At 63.3% G+C, this 22,506-nt stretch overlaps 2 protein-coding genes across 7 annotated transcripts; one reads left to right on the top strand and one right to left on the bottom strand.

Annotated features, from left to right (window-relative positions):
* Positions 1–3,206: 3,206 nt before the first annotated feature.
* Positions 3,207–10,427, bottom strand: SAPCD2 (suppressor APC domain containing 2). Of its 2 annotated transcripts, none has more exons than XM_045082770.1 (6): positions 9,800–10,426; positions 7,167–7,279; positions 6,594–6,740; positions 6,214–6,321; positions 5,974–6,090; positions 3,207–5,902 (listed from the first exon to the last, which is right to left on the bottom strand). In XM_045082770.1, exons 1-6 carry the CDS (start codon positions 10,353–10,355, stop codon positions 5,774–5,776), a joined length of 1,170 nt encoding a protein of 389 aa, XP_044938705.1. In that variant the 5' UTR covers positions 10,356–10,426; the 3' UTR covers positions 3,207–5,773. The 2 variants fall into 2 exon arrangements, with proteins under 2 accessions (XP_044938705.1, XP_044938706.1); XM_045082771.1 differs by having other exon boundaries at positions 5,764–5,902; positions 6,661–6,740; positions 9,800–10,427.
* Positions 10,428–14,825: 4,398 nt separating this feature from the next.
* On the top strand, positions 14,826–21,939 carry UAP1L1 (UDP-N-acetylglucosamine pyrophosphorylase 1 like 1). Of its 5 annotated transcripts, none has more exons than XM_004756892.3 (10): positions 14,827–15,176; positions 15,829–16,033; positions 16,203–16,378; positions 16,697–16,869; positions 16,980–17,173; positions 17,568–17,708; positions 18,254–18,439; positions 18,992–19,058; positions 20,157–20,276; positions 20,462–21,939. In XM_004756892.3, the coding sequence occupies exons 1-9, from the start codon at positions 14,888–14,890 to the stop codon at positions 20,238–20,240; spliced, it is 1,515 nt and encodes a 504-aa protein (XP_004756949.2). In that variant the 5' UTR covers positions 14,827–14,887; the 3' UTR covers positions 20,241–20,276; positions 20,462–21,939. The 5 variants fall into 5 exon arrangements, with proteins under 5 accessions (XP_044938714.1, XP_004756949.2, XP_044938712.1 ...); XM_045082777.1 differs by having other exon boundaries at positions 20,489–21,939; XM_045082778.1 differs by having other exon boundaries at positions 21,320–21,939.
* Positions 21,940–22,506: the final 567 nt, after the last annotated feature.

Consider the following 22,506-nt stretch of genomic DNA (forward strand, 5'->3'; position numbering starts at 1 on the left):
GCAGGCTCCCCGCTGAGCAGAGAGCCGGATGCGGGACTCGATCCCAGGACCCTGAGATCATGACCTGAGCCGAAGGCAGAGGCTTTAACCCACTGAGCCACCCAGGCTTCCCTTTAGTTTTATATTAATAACAACTGTTTCAGCTTTTCCTGTTTTTGTTTTTGATGCCTTATTTAGGCATCAAAACAGCTACCTGAATTTCTAAAACTCCAATCTGACAATTAAACTAGAGTTGATCTCACTCTTTGCAGATGACCTGATACTCTCTGTGGAAAACCCAAAAACTCTATCCCCAAATTGCGGTAACTCAGATAGGATTTCAGCAAAGTGGCAGGATATAAAATCAATGCACAGGGGCATCTGGGAGGCTCACTCATTAAGCAACTGCCTTCAACTGCTGTCATGATCCCGGGGCCCTGGGATCGAGTCCTGCATCGGGCTCCCTGCTCAGCCGGGCTCTGCTGCTCCCTCTGACCCTCCCCATCTCGTGCTCTCTCCCTCCCTTTCACTCTCTGTCTCTCAGTTAAATACATGAAATCTTTTTTAAAAATCAATGCACAGGGCGCCTGGGTGGCTCAATGGGTCAAAGCCTCTGCTTTCAGCTCAGGTCATGATCTCAGGGTCTCTGCTCGGCAGGGAACCTGCTCCACACCCCCCCACCGCCTGTCTCTCTGCCGACTTGTGATCTCCGTCTGTCAAATAAAATCTTAAAAAAAAAGAAAAAGATGTGGTAGATATACACGATGGAATACTATGCAGCCATCAAAAGAAATGAAATCTTGCCATTTACGACGACATGGATGGAACTAGAGGGTATTGTGCTGAGTGATAAGTCAGTCAGAAAAAGACAGTTATCCTAGGATTTCACTCGTGGAAGTTAAGAAACAAAACAGGGTCATGGGGCAGGGAGGGAAGAATAAAAAGATCAAATCAGAGACCAACCATAAGAGAGTCTAAATCATAGGAAACAAAACTGGGGCACCTGGGGGGGCTCAGTCAGGGTTAAGCATCTGCCTTTGGCTTGGGTCGTGGTCTCAGGGTCCTGGGGTCGAGCCCCGCAGATGCTGGGCTCCCTGCTCACCGGGGAGCCTGCTTCCCCTCTCCCTGCTGCTCCCACTTCTTGTTCTCTTTATGTGTCAAATAAATGAATAAATAAAATCTTTTTTTAAAAGTGGGGGTGGGGCGCCTGGGTGGCTCAGTGGGTTAAGCCTCTGTCTTCAGCTCCGGTCGTGGTCTCGGGGTCCTGGGATCGAGCCCCGCATCGGGCTCTCTGCTGGGGGGGGGGTCTGCTTCCTCCTCGCTCCCTCTGCCTGCCTGTGATCTCTCTCTCTCTCTGTCAAATAACTAAATAAAAATAAATTAAAAAACAAAAAAGGGGGAAACAAACAGGGTTGCTGGAGGGGAGGTGGGGGAGGCTGGGGTAACGGGGCTGGGCACCGGGAGGGCACATGATGGTCCCATCACACCTGTGGAGCTGAAGAAACCGATCTCTGCCTCTGAAACCGTGAACACGCTGCGATAATTAATTGTCAATTGAAAAACTCGATGTGCGCCCACTCACAGATGTTGGGACAGTGCGCAGTGTCAGGGGACAGTGAGGTCCTCCAGCACCGGGCTGTGTTTTTCTCTTAAGACCGTGCCTTGCCCCCTCCCTTCCCGGGAAGGCGTGCGCTGTTCTACCCGACTCTCCCAGTGACTTTAATGCACATCCTGAATGAAAGCTAAACTGAGTGTCTTTTTCCTTATGAACAATTCGAGCCCCAAGGACGCCTCAGCTTGTCTTCCCACCCCGTGCGCCACTGCCACGTGACCGCAGTTCTCTCCTGGGCCCCCACCAGCCGCATGGCCGCTGTCACTGCTGCGGCGCCTGCGGTTCGGGTCTGCGCGCTGAGGGATGCGCTTGGGTCAGCTTTAAAATGTGTCCACAGATTGCCCGATTCTCCTTCCCTGCAAAGGGGGCGCCCGATTCCTCTCCTACGCCACTCGAGGAGGGCCTGGATTGCGGATGGCTTCTGACCATCAGAGGTGAGACAGAGGTGACCTTGTGACTCAGGGACCCCTGAGCCCAGGTCCTCCCAGACGGGTGGCTCTCTCCTAAGGGCCGCTCCTGGGTCATCTGTGCTAGGGGAAGCGGACACAGTGCCGTGAGGACATGGACACGAGGAACCCAGGTGCTGGGCCAACAGCTCTGTGAGGGTGCCTTGCTGGAAGCCGGCCCTTCCTGATGGTGGCCCCTGCAGACACCTCACCTGCGGCCCCAGAACTTCCCAGGCTGGACCGCCCAGGGTGACCACTCCTGAGGTCTGCACCCACGAGGAAACAGCCATTGCTTTACAGCACTGAGCCTCAAGGTAGGTCATCCCGCGGCGGTAGCTGACTCACCCTTATTTAGGGCTCCTTCTTGACTTGGGCCTTTTTCCTGAAGTCCTTCCTCCAGAGTTTCCTTTCGTGAATTCCCGTGGGTGGCAAGCTCCCGTTTTGGGGTGTGGGAGGAGGAAATGTTTTCCTTTATGTAGCCTTCTGTCGGGAAAGCGTTCCTCTGGGTCGAGGCCGCCGCCCTCTCCCGCCGGCCTCTGACGAGCTCCTGGTGGGCAACTGCTTTCGTCCTCGGGTTCTTTCATGATCTTGTGAGAGAAAAGGTGCATTTCTTCCTACCCAGCCTGGCCGGCATTTGTTGGGATTTCTGGATCAGAGAACTGGGGTTGTTAGACCGTTCTGGAAGACCCGAAGCCACTTTCCGTCCTGCAGCGCCCTGCCTTCCTTGTCCTCTTCTGGGAGTGCAGGCAGGGGAGTGCCCTTGACCCGCTGGGCCCGTTCTCCTTCCCGTCCTAAGCTCTCCTGGTTCACGGAGTCTCCAGCTGAAGATCTCCATCGGATGCTGAGTCCACCTGAGTTTGTTTTTTGTTTTTTTTTTTAATATCTATTTGACAGAGAGAGATCACAAGGAGGCAGAGAGGCAGGCAGAGAGAGAGGGGGAAGCAGGCTCCCTGCTGAGCAGAGCCCCATCCCAGGACCCTGAGATCATGACCTGAGCCGAAGGCAGAGGCTTTAGCCCACTGAGCCCCCCAGTCGCCCCCCACCTGAGTTTTTAATTTCAAGGTCAGTGTCACTCCCACGGGCTGTTTGCTGTTCCCCGCTTCCTTGTGCGTCTTTACCGACTCAGCTCACACTTTCCCAGAACAACAAACCATGAAGGCGATTCCTGGTTTATATTTCAAGAATCTCTTTTATTTCTTTCAACATATAAAAGTTACTGCATATTCTCTGATAATTCCAATATCTGAAATATGTACGGAATCTGTTCTTTCTGCTGGCTCTTGCGGTGGGCGCGCTCCCAGTGGGTGGACAAGCTTAACTCAGATGCTTGTTTTCCTTGGACTTGACCTACAGGAGACCCCGGGACAGCGATTCCCAATCAGGGACGTTTCGACCACCGCCCGCCTTCGGACATTTGGCAACACCTTGAGACATTTCAGTTGTCACGACGGAGGGTGCAGCCCGGGGATGGCGTCACCGTCACAGCAAGACAGCACCCCCCACCCCGACTTAGCCCCGGGTGTCACCAGTGCTTCTGCCAGCAGTCTGGGACCTGCCAGCCTGGGGCCACCTGGGTTTCTTCTCTTGTGTCCGGGCCCACAGGTGCCTGGCTTCAGACCGCCAGCAGAGAGGACCGCAGACGGAGCACCGTGGACAAGGGCGGAAGGGTCCGCTGGCCGCCGGAGGGGCCCTCTCCGCGGAAGTTCTCCCAGTGAAAGACCGGCGGGGTGGGCCGCGCGAGCACGGCAGAGGGAACGCAGAAGCCCCAGGCGGGGCAGACGCCGCAGGGGACACCGCTGCCCCCCAGAGGCAGCCTCCTTCAGTGTTACAGCCCCTCCCGTTGCTGGGTTCTGTGGGAGGGTTGGGTCCGGGTGAGGGGGGTGAGGCGGGGAGGGGGTGTTCTAGGAGACCTTTGCAAAGACCAGAGGTGGAGGCTGCCTGCAGGGCTGGGGGCCGGCTACCGGCCGTGCCTGGGGAGGGCGGTGGAGGCTGAGCCTGGGGGCTGCCCTGAGTGACAGGGGCACGGGAGGTTAAGAGCAGGGGCGGGGTCAGTGCTCAGGTTTGGAAAGGTCACTGGTTGCACTTGGAGAGCCCGTGAAGGGACTCCGAGTGCGACGGTGGGCTCAGGGTCTGGGCTGTTGCGGAGGGACTGGTCTTGGGAGGAAGGGCGAAGAGCGGGTCCAAGAGCTCCTGGTGGGCGGGTCTCAGACGGCCAGCGGGGACGATTTCTCTGGGACTGGCCCTTGCCCTGAATGTCCCAAAGGGTGCTGGGGGCCCTGTCTCACCTTTCAGGGCCCCACTCCCCTCTTGGTTCCCCTCCCCTAGAGCCTGCATGGGTCTAGGCCTGGGGGTCTTTGGGGTCCCAGAAGAGCCCTACCCCATCCTCCAAGGAGGGCAGCTTGCATGGACAGTCCCCCACCCTCTGTAAGCCCTGAGCACGGTGTGGGGAGCCCAGAGCTGGAGCTGGCAGGGAGCCGACAGCTGCTCTGCACCTGGGACCCCTCCTCCGCAGCCAGGACCCTCTGTGGCCGCGGGAGTCCACGTGCCTAAACTCCCTGGGTTTATGGGGTCTCTCCATACTCACCCCATGCCTGGGGCCCCCCACTGCACAACCCAACGGGGATGTCCTGTCCTCAGTGTGGGAGGTGAGTTCCTGTGGGGACTGGGGCCCAGGTCACAAGGCCCCTCCTGGGGTGGAGGCTCCCCTCTGGGGGACCTGGTATAGGGCTGGGGAGTTGTCTCTGACAAGGGCCCTGCCTCGTCTCTTCCTGAGCCCTCTGGGTTTCCAAGTCTGATGCCAAGCTAGGGGTGGGAACAGGGCGGTCCCTACACCTGGGAACCTCGAGTCATGTGAGCAGGCCCTGGCAGGGGACCTGGGGGGGCTCACCTGGGAGGCCCATGCTGACATCTCTTGTGGGGACAGACCTCCCTGGGGGAGGGGCGCACCACAGCTGCCCTGTTGACTGTATCCTGCCCTGGCCAGGGTGTCTGGTGGGCCCAAGGCCCAGAGCATGGGTCACAGGCCGCTCTGCGGGCTCGTGAGCATTAACCCAAGTTGTTTTAAGGCCTGGGGTCGGTGAGGGGGAGCAGGCAGGCCGCCTTGGCCCAGGTGTGAACTCTGAGAGCTCACCCCCGGAGCTCCCCCAGGACCAGACACCCCTTCCATCAGCCCCTCAGGGAGGGAAGATGGCCTTGGGCTCCTGGACCCAATCTCCTGCTGGGCCCCAGGCCGCACACCTCGCAGGAGACCAGCCCTGGCCCTGGCCACGGCCACGGCTGGGCAGTTCCAGGCGTTGTGTTCGAGGCACCCTCTGCTGGCTGCGGCCAGAAGTGCAGCCTAGTGGGACCAGCACCTTCCACTGGACACCCCAGGTCAGAGAGGCCAGGCCACCTGTGACCATGGCAGAGCTGCCTGAGATCCGGCAAACACTGGTTGGTGTCCCCCGCGGTCCACTGACGGTGACTGCCACAGCTTCAGGCTGTCAGCACAATGCAGTCCCAGCCCGGTTCAGCCCCCCGAGGCCAGGAGGGAGCCCGTTTCTGGGGCCGCGGAGTGCTCTCGCACACGGCCCACCCACCGGCTCCGCTGGGGGCTGCAGGGGAGCCCAGACGGTGCGAGGGGACGGAAACTGGGCCCAGGCCAGTCAGGTGGTCTTCAGCCCAGTGGGGCTCAGAGAGGGGCCTGCGCGTGCTGACCACCATGGCAGGCCGAGAGCGGGTCAGGGCCCCCCAGCAGCTAGAGGAAGGTGGAGTCCAAGGGCCCAGCGTCCTGCTGGCTGAGCGCGCGCGCCTCGAACAGCTGCTTGATCAGCGCAGATTTCTCCTGCTCCAGCTGCGTGATCCGCTCACTCTTGTCCGTCACCTCCTGGGCAGGTAGGAGGTCGGTCAGGGTCCCGCAGGCCTCCGGCCCGCACCCTCAGCCCTCCCCGCACTCACCTGGGTGAGGAGCCGGTTCTGCTCCTTCAGCATGAGCACGGTCTGCTGCTGCCAGCCCGGGGCTGAAGGTGAGGAGGGGGCCGGGCACGGGGGCCCTGAGGACAATGAGGGCGGAGCCTGCGGGAGGGCATGGTCAAGCAGGTCAAGCGGGCCTGGCATCCCCGGGCACAGCCTCCAGGGCAAGGGGGAGGGGTGGCCCCACACTGGGCACAGGTGCTGGGTGGCACAGGGGACACTCACCCGGCCGGCACAGGCCGCAGCCAGCAGCTCCCCCAGACACCGGGCCACCTCCTGTACCTTGGGCAGCAGCTGGCCCAGCGGGAGGGGGCTCCCCTCAGCGCCCACGTCCTGGGAGGGAGGCAGGAGAGGGGAAGTCATCGAGCAGGACCAGCCACAGATCAGCCACCGTGCCCCAGGGGGACCCTCACAGGGGCCGCTCCCGGCCCCAACCTGAGTGACTGCTCAGAGCAGACAGGGAGCCCACGGGTGTCACGGCTGGGGGACGCCTGCCCCAGGGCATGCGCAGTGCGTGTGTGTTGGAGGGGTCCCAGCACCCTGGCACCACCCGTGCTCACGATGGGTCTCAGGACAGGGACGGGCAGCCCTGGGGCAGCACTCACGGCGCGGGCCCTGCTCTGGCCCAGGCGGCGCCGGCGCTCCCGCACACGCTGGAGCTGCTGCTGGTACCAGTCGCGGCCGCGCGCCATCATCTCCAGGCCCTGCAGCAGCACCTCCTTCTCCTGCTCCAGCTCCTGCATCTGCTTCAGCTGCCACGCGCGGGGAGGCCACGTGCTCATGAGGAACCCCGGCCACACACGGCAGACCAGCCCCACCAGCGCTGACCTGCCCACACCTGCACCCCATAGGACACCACCTGCCCTCACCCCCCCGCGCACCTTCTCCCGGGGAGCAGGCGAGCTGGGCCGTTCTGGGGAGGGGCCGTGCGTGCTCCGCAAGCCGCCGCACACCCAGGCCCCCTCCTCCCTGAAGGCCTTCTTCATCTGGCCTTGAGCCGTCCCTCCAGTGGATTCAAGCCCGCGAGGGGAGACATGTTTATAACCAACTGCCATGCCAGCCCCCCCGGAACCCAGGCTTGGTGGCTACCTCCCAGGAGGAGGGCTGGTCCAGGAGACCAAGCGTGGGCCAAGTCCCATCCCAGGCAACATGGACAATCCCCCAGAGCCCTCACCCACCAGGTCACAGTCCACGCCGTTGGTGATGGTGTGCCTCCGACGCTCCCCTCGGGCACGGGGAACCCGAAGGGCATCACCCAGGCCGAGCTCCCGGGGCCTGCAGGCCAGTGCACCTGTGGAGGGAGGCAAGACTCTGGCTTGTTTCCAGGCCTGCCTAGTCAGGCCCAACACCTCCACCCCAAGCCTGGCAGTGCAAAGCTGGGTGTCCAGGCCGACATGCCTCTGGGCATGCTCATGGGCAATTTGGGGCCTCTGCACAGAGCCCCCCCATCTCAACCCATCCCTAGGCCACCGCCTAGCCCTGTACACACCTTGCCTCTGTGGGGTCCAGTTCCTCACTCGATCCCCACACCCCCATACTGGGAGGGCCGTGTGGCCCTTGAGGCTGCAGGTTTGTACACACAACAGAGATGTGTGAGCCCACAGAGTGCCCCAGCATGAGTGCCCAAGGGCAAGCGCATCGCCCAGTTTGGGCATCCCCCCACCGGTGCCCAGAGGACTTGTGTACCCTGCAGGGGCTCAAAGGGAATAGGGTGAGCGAGCAGGGCCCCGGGCTTCCCGGCTCTCCTTGTCTGCCAGGGCCTTTAAGGGTGACTAGAGTCCGAGCCGGTGAAGTGGGAGGGCCCAGACCGAACTCCTCCCAGGAAGGGTAAAACACGACCTTGGGCTGGCATACACCTCACTCTGACGTAACCTAGTAGCTCCTACGGCTTAGGGACCCCTGCAGCGGAGTCGGCTTGGGGGTGAAGAGCCAGCAGGTCCAGCTGGCTTCCCTGGGGGATGGGAGTGTATGCAGGACGACACAAGAGGGGGGGAGTGGATCCCTGGCCTTGTCCTCCTACACCGGGCTCAGCCTCACAGGCTATGCCCCCAGCACTGGCTAAGGGGGGTGGGGGGTGATGCAAGAAGCGGACATGTCCACCGGGTTGGCACCAGGTGACAGGGCAGGCCTCCAGGCAGCCTCGGCGGACAGGCTACAAGCAAGCCCAGAAATCACGTCCCAACCTGCCTGTGCTACACGGCGGGCAGAGAAGACACAGTGGAGGGACGCTGGGGGGCGGGGAACTGCCGCAGAACACCTGGGCTTGGTCTGGGGGCAACTTCAGATGACAGCACCCTGGGTGGATGACCAGCAGGTGCAGGCAGCCCTGAACCCATCTGGGCCTGAGCCAGCAGCCTGTACCCACTGGGTCTGGGTGCACTGAGCTCCAATAGCGCCAAAGAAGGGGGCCCTGGATCCCCGGGGTGGGGGTCTCTCCCTTCCTGGGAAGCTGGGGGATCTAGGAGTGCCGATTTGGACTCCATGCACATGCCACGCCTCTGGGTCTGGGCCTCTGTCTGTAAAGGGGACAGTGAGAGGCTGGCCTGAGCCTCAAGCTGCCCCATGATGAGCACGTGTCACCTGCCCAGCCCTGTGTCGAATCCTCAGGAAGGCACAGCAGGTGACCTCGGGCCACCCAGGGCCCCAGGACAGAGCATGGCTGGGCCACAAGTCGGAGGTCCCCAAACCCCAACCCCACGCTGATTTTCAGGTATGTGGAGCCTTGGGGACGGCTCCAGCCATGCACCCAGGAGTGCCCTCCCGCCTCCACAGACCACGGTCATAGAGGGGCTGGCCACTGAGTAGCAGGGAGAGCCCCCACCCTGTGACGGGCTGGGGGACAGCTTTGCCACAGAGCCTGGGAGCCAGTCACGGGGCTGGGAAATACGGGCAAGGTTGGGGCAGAGGCCCAGTGAGGCCGGCGGGGCGGTGGAGGCACAGGAAGGGCTGGCCGTTGCAGTGGTGGGGGTGCTGCACGGAGGCAGAATGCGTTGTGGGAAGGGGACCCCACCCCATCCATAAGGCAGCTGCTATTCCCAGAGCAGACACTGGAGGGGCCCACAGGGGTCATCCAGCCATCTTCCTGTCACTGCCCACTGCACGGAAGCCAGGCAAGGACCCAGCTGGCCACCCCCTCAGATAGGGGCAGGGGCAGGGAGTAGTTTGCTGCATTTGGGTCCTTCTCTGGTGTCAGCCTGATAGGCCTTGAAGACTGGGCTGGAGACCCACCTACCATGTCAAGCTTCCTGGCAACCCCTCCAGGTCTTCCTGGGAGAGTCCATCCTGCCTCGTGGGGGAGGCAGTGAGCCCAGCCCTCTTGGTAGAGCTGCCAAAGTAAGGACCCAAGAAAGGTGGAAGGGGCCTTCTCAGTGCGGGGGACCCTCTCTCCTCTGAACTAGAGGCAAACTCCTCAGCCTAGGCTGTTATTCGAGACGCGACTGAGGGCCTTAGTGTCTCTCCAGGTGTGGGGCAGGAATCCCCAGTGCTCAGCGCTGGCTGGGTAGGGCGACTTCCTGGGGAAGTCTGGAGTCACCCCCCAGCCCCTTGGCCCCGGTGGCCTCCCCCACGGTGGCGGAGGAGGGGCTCCCTGCCTCCTGGCCTCGCAGCACACCGGGAAAGGCAAGAGGCCCCTTCCCTCTGGGCGCTCACGGCCCTCGGGCTCGCTCGGCGGCCCGCCTCCGCCCCCTGCGGCACGAGAAGCACCCGCAGCACCTCTCCGGCTCCGGCCTGAGGCGCAGGTCGCGGGGGTCGGCGGCAGGGTGGGGGGCGGAGGGCAGCTACCAGGCGGGGCCGCGGGCCGCCCCGCACTCACCAGCGTCCGCGCTCGGGCTCCGCTCCAGCGCCGCGCCCTGGGGCCGCTCGGGCTCCGCGGGCCCGCACAGCTTCTCCAGGCTCCGGGCGGCGCCGCCGGGGCCGGCCGCCGGGGGCCGCGAGCCCAGGGGTAGGGGCTTCCTCTCCAGGACCGTCCGCGGCTCGTCGGCCGGCGCGAACATCAGGCGCGGCGGCGGCGGCGGACCCCCGGGCCGCGTCGGGCAGCCCCCCCCGGCCGGGGCGCGCGCCTGGCCCCGCGGGCCGCCGTCGGCGCTCAGCAGCGAGGTGCGCAGGCCGGCCACGAAGCGCTCGAAGGTCAGGTAGCCGCTGGCCGGGGCCACCCGGCGCAGGCCCTCCAGCACGTCGCGGGGCAGCTCGTGCGCGTCGGCGCCCTGCCAGCGGGACTCGATCTCGCGCAGGTGCACGCAGCCGCGCCGCCGGTCGTCCAGGATGTCGAACAGGGTGCGCAGGCTCTGCAGGAAGGCGCGCGGCAGCCCCTCGGTGCCCGGCGCGGCCGGCGGCCCGCGGCCCGCCTCGGCCATCGCGGCTCCGGCCATGGGCGGCCGCCGCCGGCTGCGGCCCCGGCTGCGGCCCCGGCTCCGACCCCGGCGGCGTCCCCGGCCGCGGCCCAGGCTCGGTCCCGCCGCGACAATAGCGGCGACTTTTTGAATGGACCCTCCTCGTGGCGTCGGCGCTCATTAGCATCCGCGGCGGCCATTGGCCGAAGCAGGCCCGTCTGCTCTCGGATTGGCTGAGAGGCCGCCAGCCTGGTTTGATTTTCCCCCGCGGGCCCCGCCCCGCGCGCTCCCGCCGCCGTGCGGGCTGCGGCCGGGGAGCGCCGAGGCCCCGCCCCGGCGGGCGGCTGGGGGAGCCTGGGTCCCGCAGCTCGGCCTCCCCTCGGCCTCGCGGGTCGGGGAGGGACCCCGGAGCGGACCCCTTTCTGCTCCCCCTGCCACCCGTAGCCCTCTCGCCGCGGTTCGGCCCTCTCCGAGGGGCGGGGCCTACGGAAAACCTGTCCCCAGTGACCTCGCGGGGGTAAGGACGGGAAGCACACCTCCTCCAGGGAGTCACCTTCCCCGTCTGGCTTCCCTGGGGACTCTTCGCTCCCTACTCGGGGTCTCCTGGCCCAGGCACCCCGCCTCTGGGGCCCATTTACCGGGACAGTCCCAAGAGGTCTATGGGCTCCCGCCAGCTGGGCGCTTCCCCTCACAGAGGCCTCTCTGTCCACACTGCTGCTAGCTCCTCGCCTTGTCCCTGGGGATAGCCTGGCCTTTCCTGCCTACGGCAGGACAAAGCCACTTTTTCCTGTGTCCCCAGATCCCCATCTGCCGACCAGCTCTCCTCCGCTTCCAAAGTCCTCTGCTCCGGCCTCTTCCTCTGGCTGGACACTTTCTCCAGTGGCTCCGACTCTTCAGGCCAGCCAGGCAGCCCTGTGTCCCCAGTGGCCCCTGCTTCATTTCCAGCCAGGATCCAGTCCTTCTGTCTGGCCAGTCTGGGAGGGGGCTGGGGCTTAGCTGGCGGTGTCTTCAAGAAGAGAACTTCTGGGCGCCTGGGTGGCTCAGTGGGTTAAGCCTCTGCCTTCAGCTCAGGTCATGATCTCAGGGTCCTGGGATCGAGCCCCACATCGGGCTCTCTGCTCAGCGGGGAGCCTGCTTCCCTTCCTCTCTCTGCCTGCCTGTCTGCCTACTTGTGATCTCTCTCTGTCAAATAAATAAATAAAATCTTAAAAAAAAAAAAAAAAAGAGAGAGAACTTCCTCCTGTTAGGGTAGTGAATTGAATTTCCTCCTGCCCAAGAATTCGAGGTCAGCGGGGCCAGGTGCTCTGTTCGTGAGAGCTCCTCCCATCAGGGCTTCCTGACTCCGTTTTAAACGAGGCTTCCTTTTATTAATTTCACAGCCCTTGAAGTTGGGGTTCCATTGTGGTAAGGAATTTTGGAAGGACCTAGAAAGCTGGAGCCTGGGGTTCCCCATGGAGTCCGATCCACCCCTGCCTTCCCCTTTAGTGACAGGACGGGACAAAGTTCCAGCATTTCAAGCTGTTTGATCCGCCGTTGTCTCCCTCTCCTACTCTCCTTCCAGCACAGCCTGCCCGGGGCCCCCATGCTTAGGATCCGCAACCGCCCCCACCTCTGGGCCCTTGCACACGGTAGCTCTCCCACCGGGAACACCCTTTCCCTCTCTGCTCCGGGCTGATCACTCTGCATCCTTTGACGCTCCACTCGGGCACCTGACCCACACCTTGAAAGTGATGTGTCCTGATCTTCACAGCATGAGGCTGCCTTCTTCTCGTGATGGTGCTTCTCTCCCCATGTGTGCCTCCCTGTGCTTTCTGGAAGTAGGACAGGGCCACCCCACAGCCTAGAATCGGTCTGGCCCACACTGGAGGCTTGGTGGGTAGCCCACACATGGGAAGCCTCATCCTGGAAGTCACAGTGGAAATGCCCCACCCTTAGGTGGGATGGGGAGGCCTGGAGACAGCTCTGTGGGGGTTCTTGGGGGTGTGGAGGCCAGTGGTCAGCAGCAGCAAGCCTTGCTGCTACAGACAGTGGGACAGTGGGGCAGCAACACCCAGGCCAGGCCCCTGCGAGCCTGAGCCCACCGTGCTGAAAAAAGAAGGTCTTCTCCGAGCATCAGGAACCATGGGACAGGAGGCCCTGGGTCTGTGGGTTTCTTGATGGGCTTCCCTGGCGAGGCACTGCTGGAAGGTACGAAGACACTGGAGTCAGTGCCAGCGGTGGGGGTGGGACTGAGGCATGGTCCTCGTGTACTTCCCATCCTGCATTCTGACCACTTCCTCCTTCTACCCCACTTTCCAGCCTGACCCAACACTTTCCTAGCTCTGCACCTTTCAGTGTCACTGTTACCCCCAGGGTCTTCCCAGACCCCCAGCCCTTGTGGTTTTTGAGGTGCCAGTCCCAGCTGTAATTATGTTCTTACTGTGCCAGCTTGGAGCTCCGTGGAGGTGGACAGTGGAGCCCTCTGTCCCCTTAGACAGTCCCTGTGCCTGTTCCAGGTTCTCTGGTCCCCATGCTGCAGGCTCAACTGGGGGCCTGTGCTGGCCTCTGGACCCTGGCTCGCCTGAACCCTCTGGATGAAGCCCCAGGGCACAAGGGAGGTGACTCCTGGGCCACAAACCCACCTTTGCCAGGCTGTCCAGGAGCTTGTTACTCACCTGTCCCTCACTGGCAGCCCCTGCCATCTGTCCAGGTGGGCCAGCTCTCCTTCTCTGGCCCTTCAGGTGCCTCCGGCTGCCCAGCCTCAACTGTCCGAATCCTTCTGATCTCAGCCCCACACTGCAACTTGAAGCGAGATTTGGGGGCCATTCTGAGGATGAGCTTTGAGATCATGTGATACCTGCCTTCAAGGGCACATATGAGGGGCTGAGAGCCCTCTGGACTCTAGCCCCCACTCTGCTGCTGGGCTCCCTACCCCCCACGCGCACCTCCACCTCTAACATGTGCCCTTCGGCTACCCAAACTATTGAAGCAGACCATTTGTTCATTCAGCAAGCGCTCCCTGAACGTTTGATATAGTGCAGGCACTGAGCTAGGTGTGGGCTCCAACACTCGTTCATTCATTCCACAAACATTTACTGAGCACATACTGTGTGCTGGGCATTGATCTAAGGTGAAGGGGCAGAGCAGTGAACCAAATTACCTCCAGCTGTCGGAGTTTCCCTTCCTTGGGGCACTTGGGCAGTGGAGAACACAGAAAAGCAGGAAGGCAGGGCGCCTGGGTGGCTCAGTGGGTTAAGCCGCTGCCTTCGGCTCAGGTCATGATCTCAGGGTCCTGGGATCGAGTCCTGCATCGGGCTCTCTGCTCAGCAGGGAGCCTGCTTCCCCCTCTCTCTCTCTGCCTGCCTCTCTGATTACTTGTGATCCCTCTCTGTCAAATAAATAAATAAAATCTTAAAAAAAAAGAGAGAGAGAAGCAAAGCAGGAAGGAACAGAGACGAATGGGAGGATGCTGTCTGAGCCAGCGTGACCTGGGAGGGTCTCCCCAGGGAGGCAACACAGGAGCAGAGACCTGGAGAAGTGGGCCGGGAAGTCACTTTCTGGGAAAGAGTAGCCCAGGCAGGAGGAACAGCAAGTGCGAAGGCCCAGAGGCAGGCCCAAGGTTATCCTTGGAAGGTAACTTCTTTCGGGTCCACCAGGACTTCTAGTGGGCCCCCCGGGGGCTGTGGGAAGCTGGACGTCCTAACCCAGGAAGGGGGTTTGTGGGAGTCCCTTTGTGTAGAACCCACGTGCGGGGAGACACAGTTGCCTGAACAGGGCTTAGCTGCGGCAGGCCTAAGAAAGATGTTACTTTTCGTTTTGGGTCCCAAAGTGCCATTTGAATTTGTTTTAACTCTGTACATGTATTGCTTTTAGACTTAAAAAAACTAATTTTTTAGAAGAAAGCTTTATCCCCAAATGGCCAAAGTTACTCTCCATTTTCCCCAAGGGCGTTTATAAACAGTAAGATGTCTATATCAATTGATCAATACATTTTTAAATAAACAGCAAGATATTTAAAGTCTGATAGTTAACATAATGTGACGGGGCGAAGGGCCGCTCCTGAGCCGTTACGGGTACCCGGCAATGAGGAGGGAGCCCCCAAGGCGGCAGGGCGGCCTTCTTGGGGGTCCTGGGTGGCCTCTAGACTCCCGACTCTACCGATGGTCTGGCTCGGCCCAGCCGCCAGCAGTCGCGGTCCAACACGGCCACGTGCGGGGACAGACCCCAGCCTCGCCCTCGGGTGCCCGGACGGCAGGGCTGTGGGTTCAGAGCGGGGTGCAGTGGAGCCGAAGGCAGCCCTCACGCGCCCGGGCCGGGGAGCTCGCGGGACCCGGGAGGGGCTTCCCCGGACCGTACGCCTCAGGCATCCCTAGCGCCCTGCCTCGGGGCCCCTCCTCAGGGTGCGGCGGGCGAGATCCCGGACAGGGGCGGGGTCACAGCCGGACAGGGGCGGGGCGCTCGGGGCGCTCGGGGGCGGGGTCGAGGCGGGGCGGCCCGGTCCCGCCCCTCCGGGGTCGTCACCGCCCGCTGGATCCCGTGACGCCCGTCGGAGCGCGCGGGTCACGAGTGCCCGCGCGGCCGGTGGCGGCGACATGGCCTCGGAGCGGGAGGTGCGCGCCCGGCTGCAGCGCGCGGGCCAGGAACACCTGCTGCGCTTCTGCGCGGAGCTGCCGCCGGGGCCCCGCGCCGCGCTCCTGGCGGAGCTGGGGGCGCTGGAGCCGGAGGCGCTGCGCGAGCACTGCCGGCGCGCCGCTGCGGCCTGCGCGCACCCCCCGGGGCCGCCGCCCGACCTGGCCGCGCGCCTGCGGCCCCTGCCCCCCGAGTGCGTGGGCAGCGCGAGCCGGTGCGACCCGGAGATGCGGCGACTCTGGGAGGAGGAAGGTAAGCGGGGCGGGCCTGGCCGGCGGAGGGGGCCTGGCCCAGAGCGGGGCTGACCGGAGAGGTTGTACTTGGAGGAGTCGAGCGCACCTTACTCCTTGGGGGAGCCCCCTTTCACCCTCGGCTGGCGACGGGGCTGTGGGGCTCCAGACGCGGCCAGGGTGCAGCCGCCCCCGGAGGACTGGCCCTCGGGAGAGTGCTTCGTGCAGGCGCACCTGTCTGGCCAGCCGCCCAGCCCACAGGCGAATTGGCCGCAGGGAATCCTCGCGCAGTTGCACAGGCTCCGTTTCGCATCAGCGCTGGCCCAGATGCACTCCTGGCCTCCTGGCCTGACAGGTGAGGCAGGCGCTCCTGGAGGGAAGCCTGCCCGAGGCCCCCGCTGCACTGCTCTGACCAGCTTGACCTGGTGTTGCCTCTGAGGGACCTAGGCTGGGAATGAACCTTGAAGCACATCATCAAGACCCCTGGTGGGTCCAGGACAAGGTGGGGCCCCACCTGGCCCACAGGGGATCAGAATGTTACTTGGGAATTTCTCTTCTGTGGCTGTCAGAAGTCTTCGAGTCCTAGACACATGTGTGGCTTGCTCCGAGGTGAACGGGGGGCTTATGTGGCGGTTCCCAGGTGTCCCCTCATGGTAGGCACCCCGCCCCTCCAGGTTTCCGCCAGATCTCCCTGAACAAGGTGGCCGTACTGCTGCTGGCCGGGGGGCAGGGCACCCGCCTGGGCGTGACCTACCCCAAAGGCATGTACGAGGTGGGGCTGCCGAGCCGGAAGACCCTGTATCAGCTGCAGGCAGAACGGATTCGGCGGGTGGAGCAGCTGGCTGGCCAGCGCCACGGGACCCGCTGCATCGTCCCCTGGTGCGCCTTCTCTGCGGTACCTGGTCCCCAGAACAATCCCCTGTCCCCGCAGCATCCAGACTTGAATCCCAACCCCAGCCCGGACCCCAGGCCAGCTGCTCTTGGAGCCCCGTATCCCAGCGGCCCTGGGCCCTTCCAGTGGCCTGCTCAGCCTCGCCTCTCCTCGAAGGTACATCATGACCAGTGAGTTCACACTGGGGCCCACGGCCAAGTTCTTCAGGGAGCATGACTTCTTCCACCTGGATCCCAGCAACGTGATCATGTTTGAGCAGCGCATGTTGCCGGCAGTGACCTTCGACGGCAAGGCCATCCTGGAGCAAAAAGACAAAGTTGCCATGGCCCCAGGTATGCCACACCCCTGAGCCCAGGAAGGACCGCCTGGCCTAGAACAAGGAGCGAATTAGAGGTCGGGAGGACTGTGACAGAGGCCAGAATGTTATGCCTGACGGCTGTGGGGTCCCGGGTGAGTGGCCTCTCCTCTCTGGGCCTTGGTTCCTATCTGTCACATCAAACAACCAGAGTGCTACTTGGAGAGTGACGGAGAGCTGCCTCGGGTACAAGGTCCAGCCCCAAGGGGCCTCCCCTGCTTCCAGCATGCCCTGGACTAGATAAGGCTGAAGCCCAGGGGGATCCCTCGAAAATGATCCCTCTCTCCCTCTGCAGATGGCAACGGGGGGCTGTACTGTGCCCTGTCAGACCACCAGATTCTCGAGGACATGGAGCGTCGGGGAGTGGAGTTCGTGCACGTGTACTGTGTGGACAACATCCTCGTGCGGCTGGCTGACCCCGTCTTCATCGGCTTCTGCGTGCTTCGGGGCGCAGACTGCGGGGCGAAGGTGAGCCCGCCCTGCCGGCCTGGCCCCGCCCCCTCAAGCCCGCCCCGCCCCCGGCCCCGGCCTGCTTGGCCCCGCCGCAACCAGCCTTCCCAGCCCTGGCCTGGCCGCAGGTGGTGGAAAAGGCGTACCCAGAGGAGCCGGTGGGTGTGGTGTGCCAGGTGGACGGGGTCCCTCAGGTGGTGGAGTACAGCGAGATCAGCCCGGAGACTGCGCAGCTGCGCGGGCCCGACGGGAGTCTGCTCTACCGCCTGGGCAACATCTGCAACCACTTCTTCACGCGAGACTTCCTCCGGATGGTCAGCAGGTGTGCTCCGCAGGTGGCCGCCGGTGCTGGCCAGAGTGGCGTGTCGCCCGCACTGACCGGGGCCCCAGAGCCCCAGCGGGTGCTGTAAGGCTCTGGGCCGAGTTGGCCTGCTCTTCCGTGCGGAGGCCGTTGATTTCCGGCACCAGCTCTTACCCTGTGGCTCGCCCCCTGCCATGTCATCTGGGCAGGGATGTGGCCGGTGGGGCCTGTCCATCCCTCTCGGACTTGGTGGGGGGGTTGGGGGGATACCCCCGCCCTCCCAGAGGCCGGGCTCAGCCCCCAGTGCTCCTGCCAGCTGTCTTGGGTGGCTGGGTGTGTGGAGAGGTGGGGGTGGGGCTCCCCGGGACATCCCATCTGAACTGTCTTTCCTTCTGTTGACCTCCTGTGCCCCCAGCGAGTTTGAGCCCTTGCTGAAGCCACACGTGGCTGTGAAGAAGGTCCCATACGTGGATGAGGAGGGAAATCCGGTAAAGCCGATAAAACCGAACGGGATAAAGATGGAGAAGTTTGTGTTTGATGTGTTCCAGTTTGCTAAGTTAGTGGCAGAAGTCATTCGTTTTTTTCTTTTTTTCTCTTTCTGTATCGGTGGTGGGTTCTGAGGCCTTGTTGGGCTGGGAAGTGGAGGCTTGCGGGGGACGCAGTGGGAGTGCCCCTTTGCAGTGGGGAGTAGGGGCCGAAGCAGGCCCAGGGAGAAGGCCAGAGGAAACAGCCCCTATGGCGTGAGCCTGGCGGCGCCTGGGATGGCCGCGGTCTTCAGGGCCGGGAGACACCTGCGCCCCTCCGGAGCCCTCTGGCTGCTCCTGGCCTGCAGTGAGGAAGCTGTTTCCGGGCCAGCTGGGTGGGGACTTCGGGGGTTTGGCCCTCACCCTGGGGTCCGAGGATCTGGGGGTTTGGCTGGAGGGGATGGAAGGCCTTCATGCAGCCCCAGGGAAATCAGGAGCAAAGACATATGCGGTCCCTGTGGGGCCTCCCCCATGGAGGTGACCCCCACTTAGTCATCGGAACCCGGTGCAGCTTGCACCTGCCCAGGACCAAGGCCTCTGGGCCAGGACTTCCACTCACTAGTTCTTTCCCCCACAGGAGCTTTGTGGCCTTTGAGGTGTCCCGGGAGGAGGAGTTTTCTCCGCTGAAGAACGCAGCCTCAGCTGCCAGGGACAACCCCGCCACCGCCCGGCGTGCCCTGCTCATGCAGCATTACTGCTGGGCCCTGCGGGCAGGGGCCTGCTTCCTGGATGCTGGCGGGGCCCAGCTCCCGGAACTGCCTAGGTGAGTGTGGGTCTCAGCACGCTCCCCTAAGGACAAGGGTGTCAGGGTCCAGCCCCCAGCCCCAGGGCCTTGCTGGTTCTGCCGCGGCTTGAGCTGTGGCTGGGGCTCGAGCTTGAACCACGCTGAGTGCAGGTGGCCAGGGGTCCTGTCCGGCCATACAGAGACTGCCTGCAGCCTGGGGCCCAGCCCCTTGAGGTCAGCCCAGGACCTGGGGACGGGTGGGTGGCTGCCACCCTTCCTGACCAAGACCGAGGCGGGACATGTGGAAGCTGGCAAGGCAAGTCACACTTCAGGGCCGGCAAAGCACAGGACAGTAGGGTTCTGCGTCCTTGGTTGTCTGCAGCCGTCTCCTCCATCTGGAAGCCCAGGTGCTGTGGGCTGTTTTCCCAACCAAGTAAGAGCCTATCGCTTGGGCAGAGGCAGTCTGCTGAGGGCTCGGAGTATGCAGAAAAAGGGGGTTTAGTTGAGAAAAGAGCTTTGGGAGCAGGGTCAGGCAAGGACAGCCCCAGGACATGCGCCCAGGAACAGGTGCTGACCCATGGACTCCCACAGCCCGCCCGGCAGCAGAGAGCCTCCCGCCATCTGTGAGATCTCGCCCTTGGTGTCCTATTCCGGAGAGGTGAGAGCCTACCGGCCCACATGGGCTTTCTGGGGTGGGCCATGTGTGATCCGGAGGGGGACACTGGAGAGAAGTGGGTGCTAGGGCAGAAAGAGCTCTGACTCAGTTTACTGATAAGAAAATAGTTATTTATTTATTTATAAGATTTTATTTATTTGACAAAGGGAGAGATCACAAGTAGGCACAAGAGAGGCAGGCAGAGAGATTGGGGGAAGCAGATTTCCTGCGGAGCAAAGAGCCCGATGTGGGGCTTGATCCAGGACCCTGAGATCATGACCTGAGCTGAAGGCAGAGGCTTTACCCACCGAGCCACCCAGGTGCCCCCCCCCACCTTTTAAAGCGTTTATTTATTTATTCCACAGAGAGAAGGCGAGAAAGGGAAGACAAGCAGGGGGAGTGGGAGAGGGAGAAGCAGGCTTCCCGCCGAGTAGGGAGCTCAACCCACGGCTCAGTCTCAGGACCCTGGGATCATAACCTGAGCCGAAGGCAGTTGCTTAACGACTGAGCCAGCCAGGAGCTCCGGAAAATAGTTTCTTTCTTTCTTTCTTTTTTTTTTTTTTAAGATTTTATTTATTTATTTGACAGAGATCACAAGTAGGCAGAGAAGCAGGCGGTTGGAGGGGGGGGGGAAGCATGCTCCCTGCTGAGCAGAGCCTGATGCGGGGCTCAATCCCAGGACCCTGGGATCATGACCTGAGCCGAAGGCAGAGGCTTCAACCCACTGAGCCACCCAGGCACCCCCCGGCAAATAGTTTCTTAAGATACAGAGGATCTTCCAGGGATGGGGTGGGTGGTGAGTTAAAATGCTGTCATAATCTTGGAGGAGCAGGGGAGTATCAGGTGGGGTCAGAGTTTGGGGTTCCAGCCAGGAAGATTTATGGACGCCTTGCTGAGTGACGAAAGCTGGCCCCAACCCTCTTGAGAAGATCTGGTGTGAGCTTGCCCAAAGGGTTCATCAGGGGTTGGGGCTAGAAATGGCGTCCAGTCCTTGCTCCTGGAAGCCTTTCTCACCCTACCCCACACTGGCTCAAGGTGAACTTGTAACCCCCTTAAGGACTGAGAGCTGAATAGCGGACATCATGACTTCCTTGTCTCCAGGGTCTGGAGCCGTACCTGCAAGGCCGGGAGCTCCGGTCCCCACTCATCCTGGATGAGACCCAGACCAGTGTCCTGCAGCCCTGACTCACTCCCGGGACTGCAAACCCCAGGGCCTCAGAGGTGGGGACACGGGGATCTCTACCAGGGTGGGGCCTTTCCCATCCTTGGTTCCGTGGAACACATACCCAAAAGCTGCTGTGGACCGAGGAGGGCTCTTTAGCTATTCTCTGGCCTGTGGGGTCTGGGTGGGAGACAGAGGTGTGGCATCCCTGGAGAGAGCAGTGACCCCCTGTCTGTTCGAGTAGAGACCTGAGGAACAGTGGCATCTCTAGCCCTGTATGCAGATCCACCTCCCAAGGGACACCAGACACTCGAGTTTTGCTGCAGATGCACACACGAGGCAAAGAGAATGGGACAGTATCCCTCTATCCACCTCGAAGGGTGCTACCGCCAAGGAGCTGCCCGCTCCCTCCTCCTCTAGCAGCTGAACCTTGTCAGGGCCCAGCCCCCACCCTCCCACCAGCTCCAGCCCACACACAGCGGGCGCACCTGAAGCTGGTTCCTCTCAGCTTTCCCTTGGACGCCTCAGCTCCCCGGCCACGTCGACGGTGGGTTCGGGCTGCTGAATTTTACCTGCTTCCCCCACGACCCAGTGGGCCCAACGCCTGCGGCCTCACAGGCGGTTCATCAAGCTGAGGTATAACCGGCCAGGGAGCTCCGTCCCCCCGCCGGTTGGCCAGTAGCTTGCGACAACCTGGGTGCTCAGGCTCCTCCGGGTTCCCGCAGGAGGCACAGCCTCCGCTCCTGCGCCCACGACGCCCCCACCGCACTCCAGCACCCTGACCGAGGCCGGGGGAAACCCACAGGCCCTGGCCCTGAGCCCGCTTTCCTTCCCCTCCAGACAGCAACACGGGCCCCCTCCCCACTGAGGTGCAGCATGCACTGCAGCCGGCCCCGCCCCTGGCCCCTCCCTCCCCAGGGCAGCCCACACCCCTGCCCAAGCTGTGCTTTCCCCAGGGGGAGGACGTTCTCCGCCCCCAGGGGTTCAGATGCAGCGGCCTCCGCCAGCGGCTTGCCGGCCGGTAGACCTGCCCAGGCACCCCACCTGGGCACGGGGGCAGGGCCACGCCCAAAGCCCAGAGAAGGACTTTGCTTCCACCCAGGCTCTGCCGGTCCCCCGCAAACCTCAGAATTGAAGCGTGTGCCTCAGGAGCCTTCTCTCAGCTGCTCCACAGCCAAGCAAGGGGCCCCGGACGGAGGAAGGTCCGCCGGGTCAGGGGTCCTGCCCACAGCTGCAGCTCCTCCCCTCCGCAGCTGAACGGCCCTGCCGCCTCTTTCCTACACCCGCTGGAAACACTACTGCGGAACAGCTCGCTTTGAAGGGCGCGGTTTATTTGAAATTCCTCACACCTCTACATCCCGTTTCCAAAGCCGCACGGAGGTGGGCGAGGCCGGGGCCGGGGCAGCCGCCCTGGCGCCCCGGGACTCGCCGCTCACAGGATCGGGGGGGCCGCCACCGGACCAGGAACGCGAGGAGGGCCGCGCAGTGCTTTCCCCCGGGGGTGCGTCCCCGTGCCCACTGCGCACCCAGGAGGCAGGACGGGCCCTCGCCACCATGCTGTCCCTCAGGCCACCTTGAGAGCCTCGAATCCCAGACCAGCCGTCACGCCACTGACTTCTCCACGGAGGACTGCCGGACTCCCGGGTGCGCCCCGGGCTGGGGGCGGGGAGGAGGGCGCCTTTCCAATAAACTCAGGACGCGCTGATGCGTCCCCGGCCCGGCGAGCGCGGTTTCTGAGCAGCGCGTGTCGGAACGGCCACCCGCGGGCCGCGGCTCGGTCCATGCCGGGGAGCGAGAGCCCACACGCCGAGCTGCGGCTGCCCTGCTCGGGGCTGCCCCGGGGTCCCCTCGTGCCCCCGCCCAGCTCTTCCCCCCGGTCTCCGGGCCGCCCGAGACCAGCCCGCGGGCCCGCCACCTGGGGGTGGGCCCAGAAGCCGCCCCGTCCCTCGGCCCAGCGCTCCGGGGCGGGGCTCCCGCCGACCGCTCGTGCGGGGAGGGATGCGCTCGGGCACCGCCGGCCCCCGAACTGGGCGCGGGGACAGCCCCGCGGCGGCGGCCTCTAGGAGGCAGGGGGACCGGACGGCACGAGCGCCGCCCTGGGGCAGGCTCAGCCACGGTGCCGCGCGGGAGGCCCACGCGGAAGGGCCGCAGCGGGACCGCGGGCCCGGGAGCCCCGCAGACCCTCCTCGGGGCCGCGCGCACAGCCGGCTGCGGGGGTGGCCAGCGTGGCCAGCTCGCCCCGGGGACCGCCCCGGAGAGCCGCCGCCCCGCCTGCCCCGACTCCGCCGC

Source organism: Mustela putorius, unplaced genomic scaffold (assembly GCF_011764305.1).
Source record: "Mustela putorius furo isolate JIRA1106 unplaced genomic scaffold, ASM1176430v1.1 tig00000596_pilon_pilon_pilon, whole genome shotgun sequence".
NCBI lineage: Eukaryota > Metazoa > Chordata > Mammalia > Carnivora > Mustelidae > Mustela > Mustela putorius.

Bases quoted from the DNA above. Each gene is read 5' to 3' on its own strand.
- SAPCD2 (XM_045082770.1), bottom strand. From the start codon at position 10,355: ATGGCCGGAGCCGCGATGGCCGAGGCGGGCCGCGGGCCGCCGGCCGCG. The intron at 6,322-6,593 runs GTGAGTGCTGCC...CCTCCCTCCCAG, and splicing joins GCCAGAGCAGGGCCCGCGCC to GACGTGGGCGCTGAGGGGAG. The intron at 6,091-6,213 runs GTGAGTGTCCCC...GCCCTCCCGCAG, and splicing joins CTGCGGCCTGTGCCGGCCGG to GCTCCGCCCTCATTGTCCTC.
- UAP1L1 (XM_045082776.1), top strand. From the start codon at position 14,888: ATGGCCTCGGAGCGGGAGGTGCGCGCCCGGCTGCAGCGCGCGGGCCAG. The intron at 17,709-18,253 runs GTTAGTGGCAGA...TTTCCCCCACAG, and splicing joins GATGTGTTCCAGTTTGCTAA to GAGCTTTGTGGCCTTTGAGG. The intron at 19,059-20,156 runs GTGAGAGCCTAC...CCTTGTCTCCAG, and splicing joins TGGTGTCCTATTCCGGAGAG to GGTCTGGAGCCGTACCTGCA.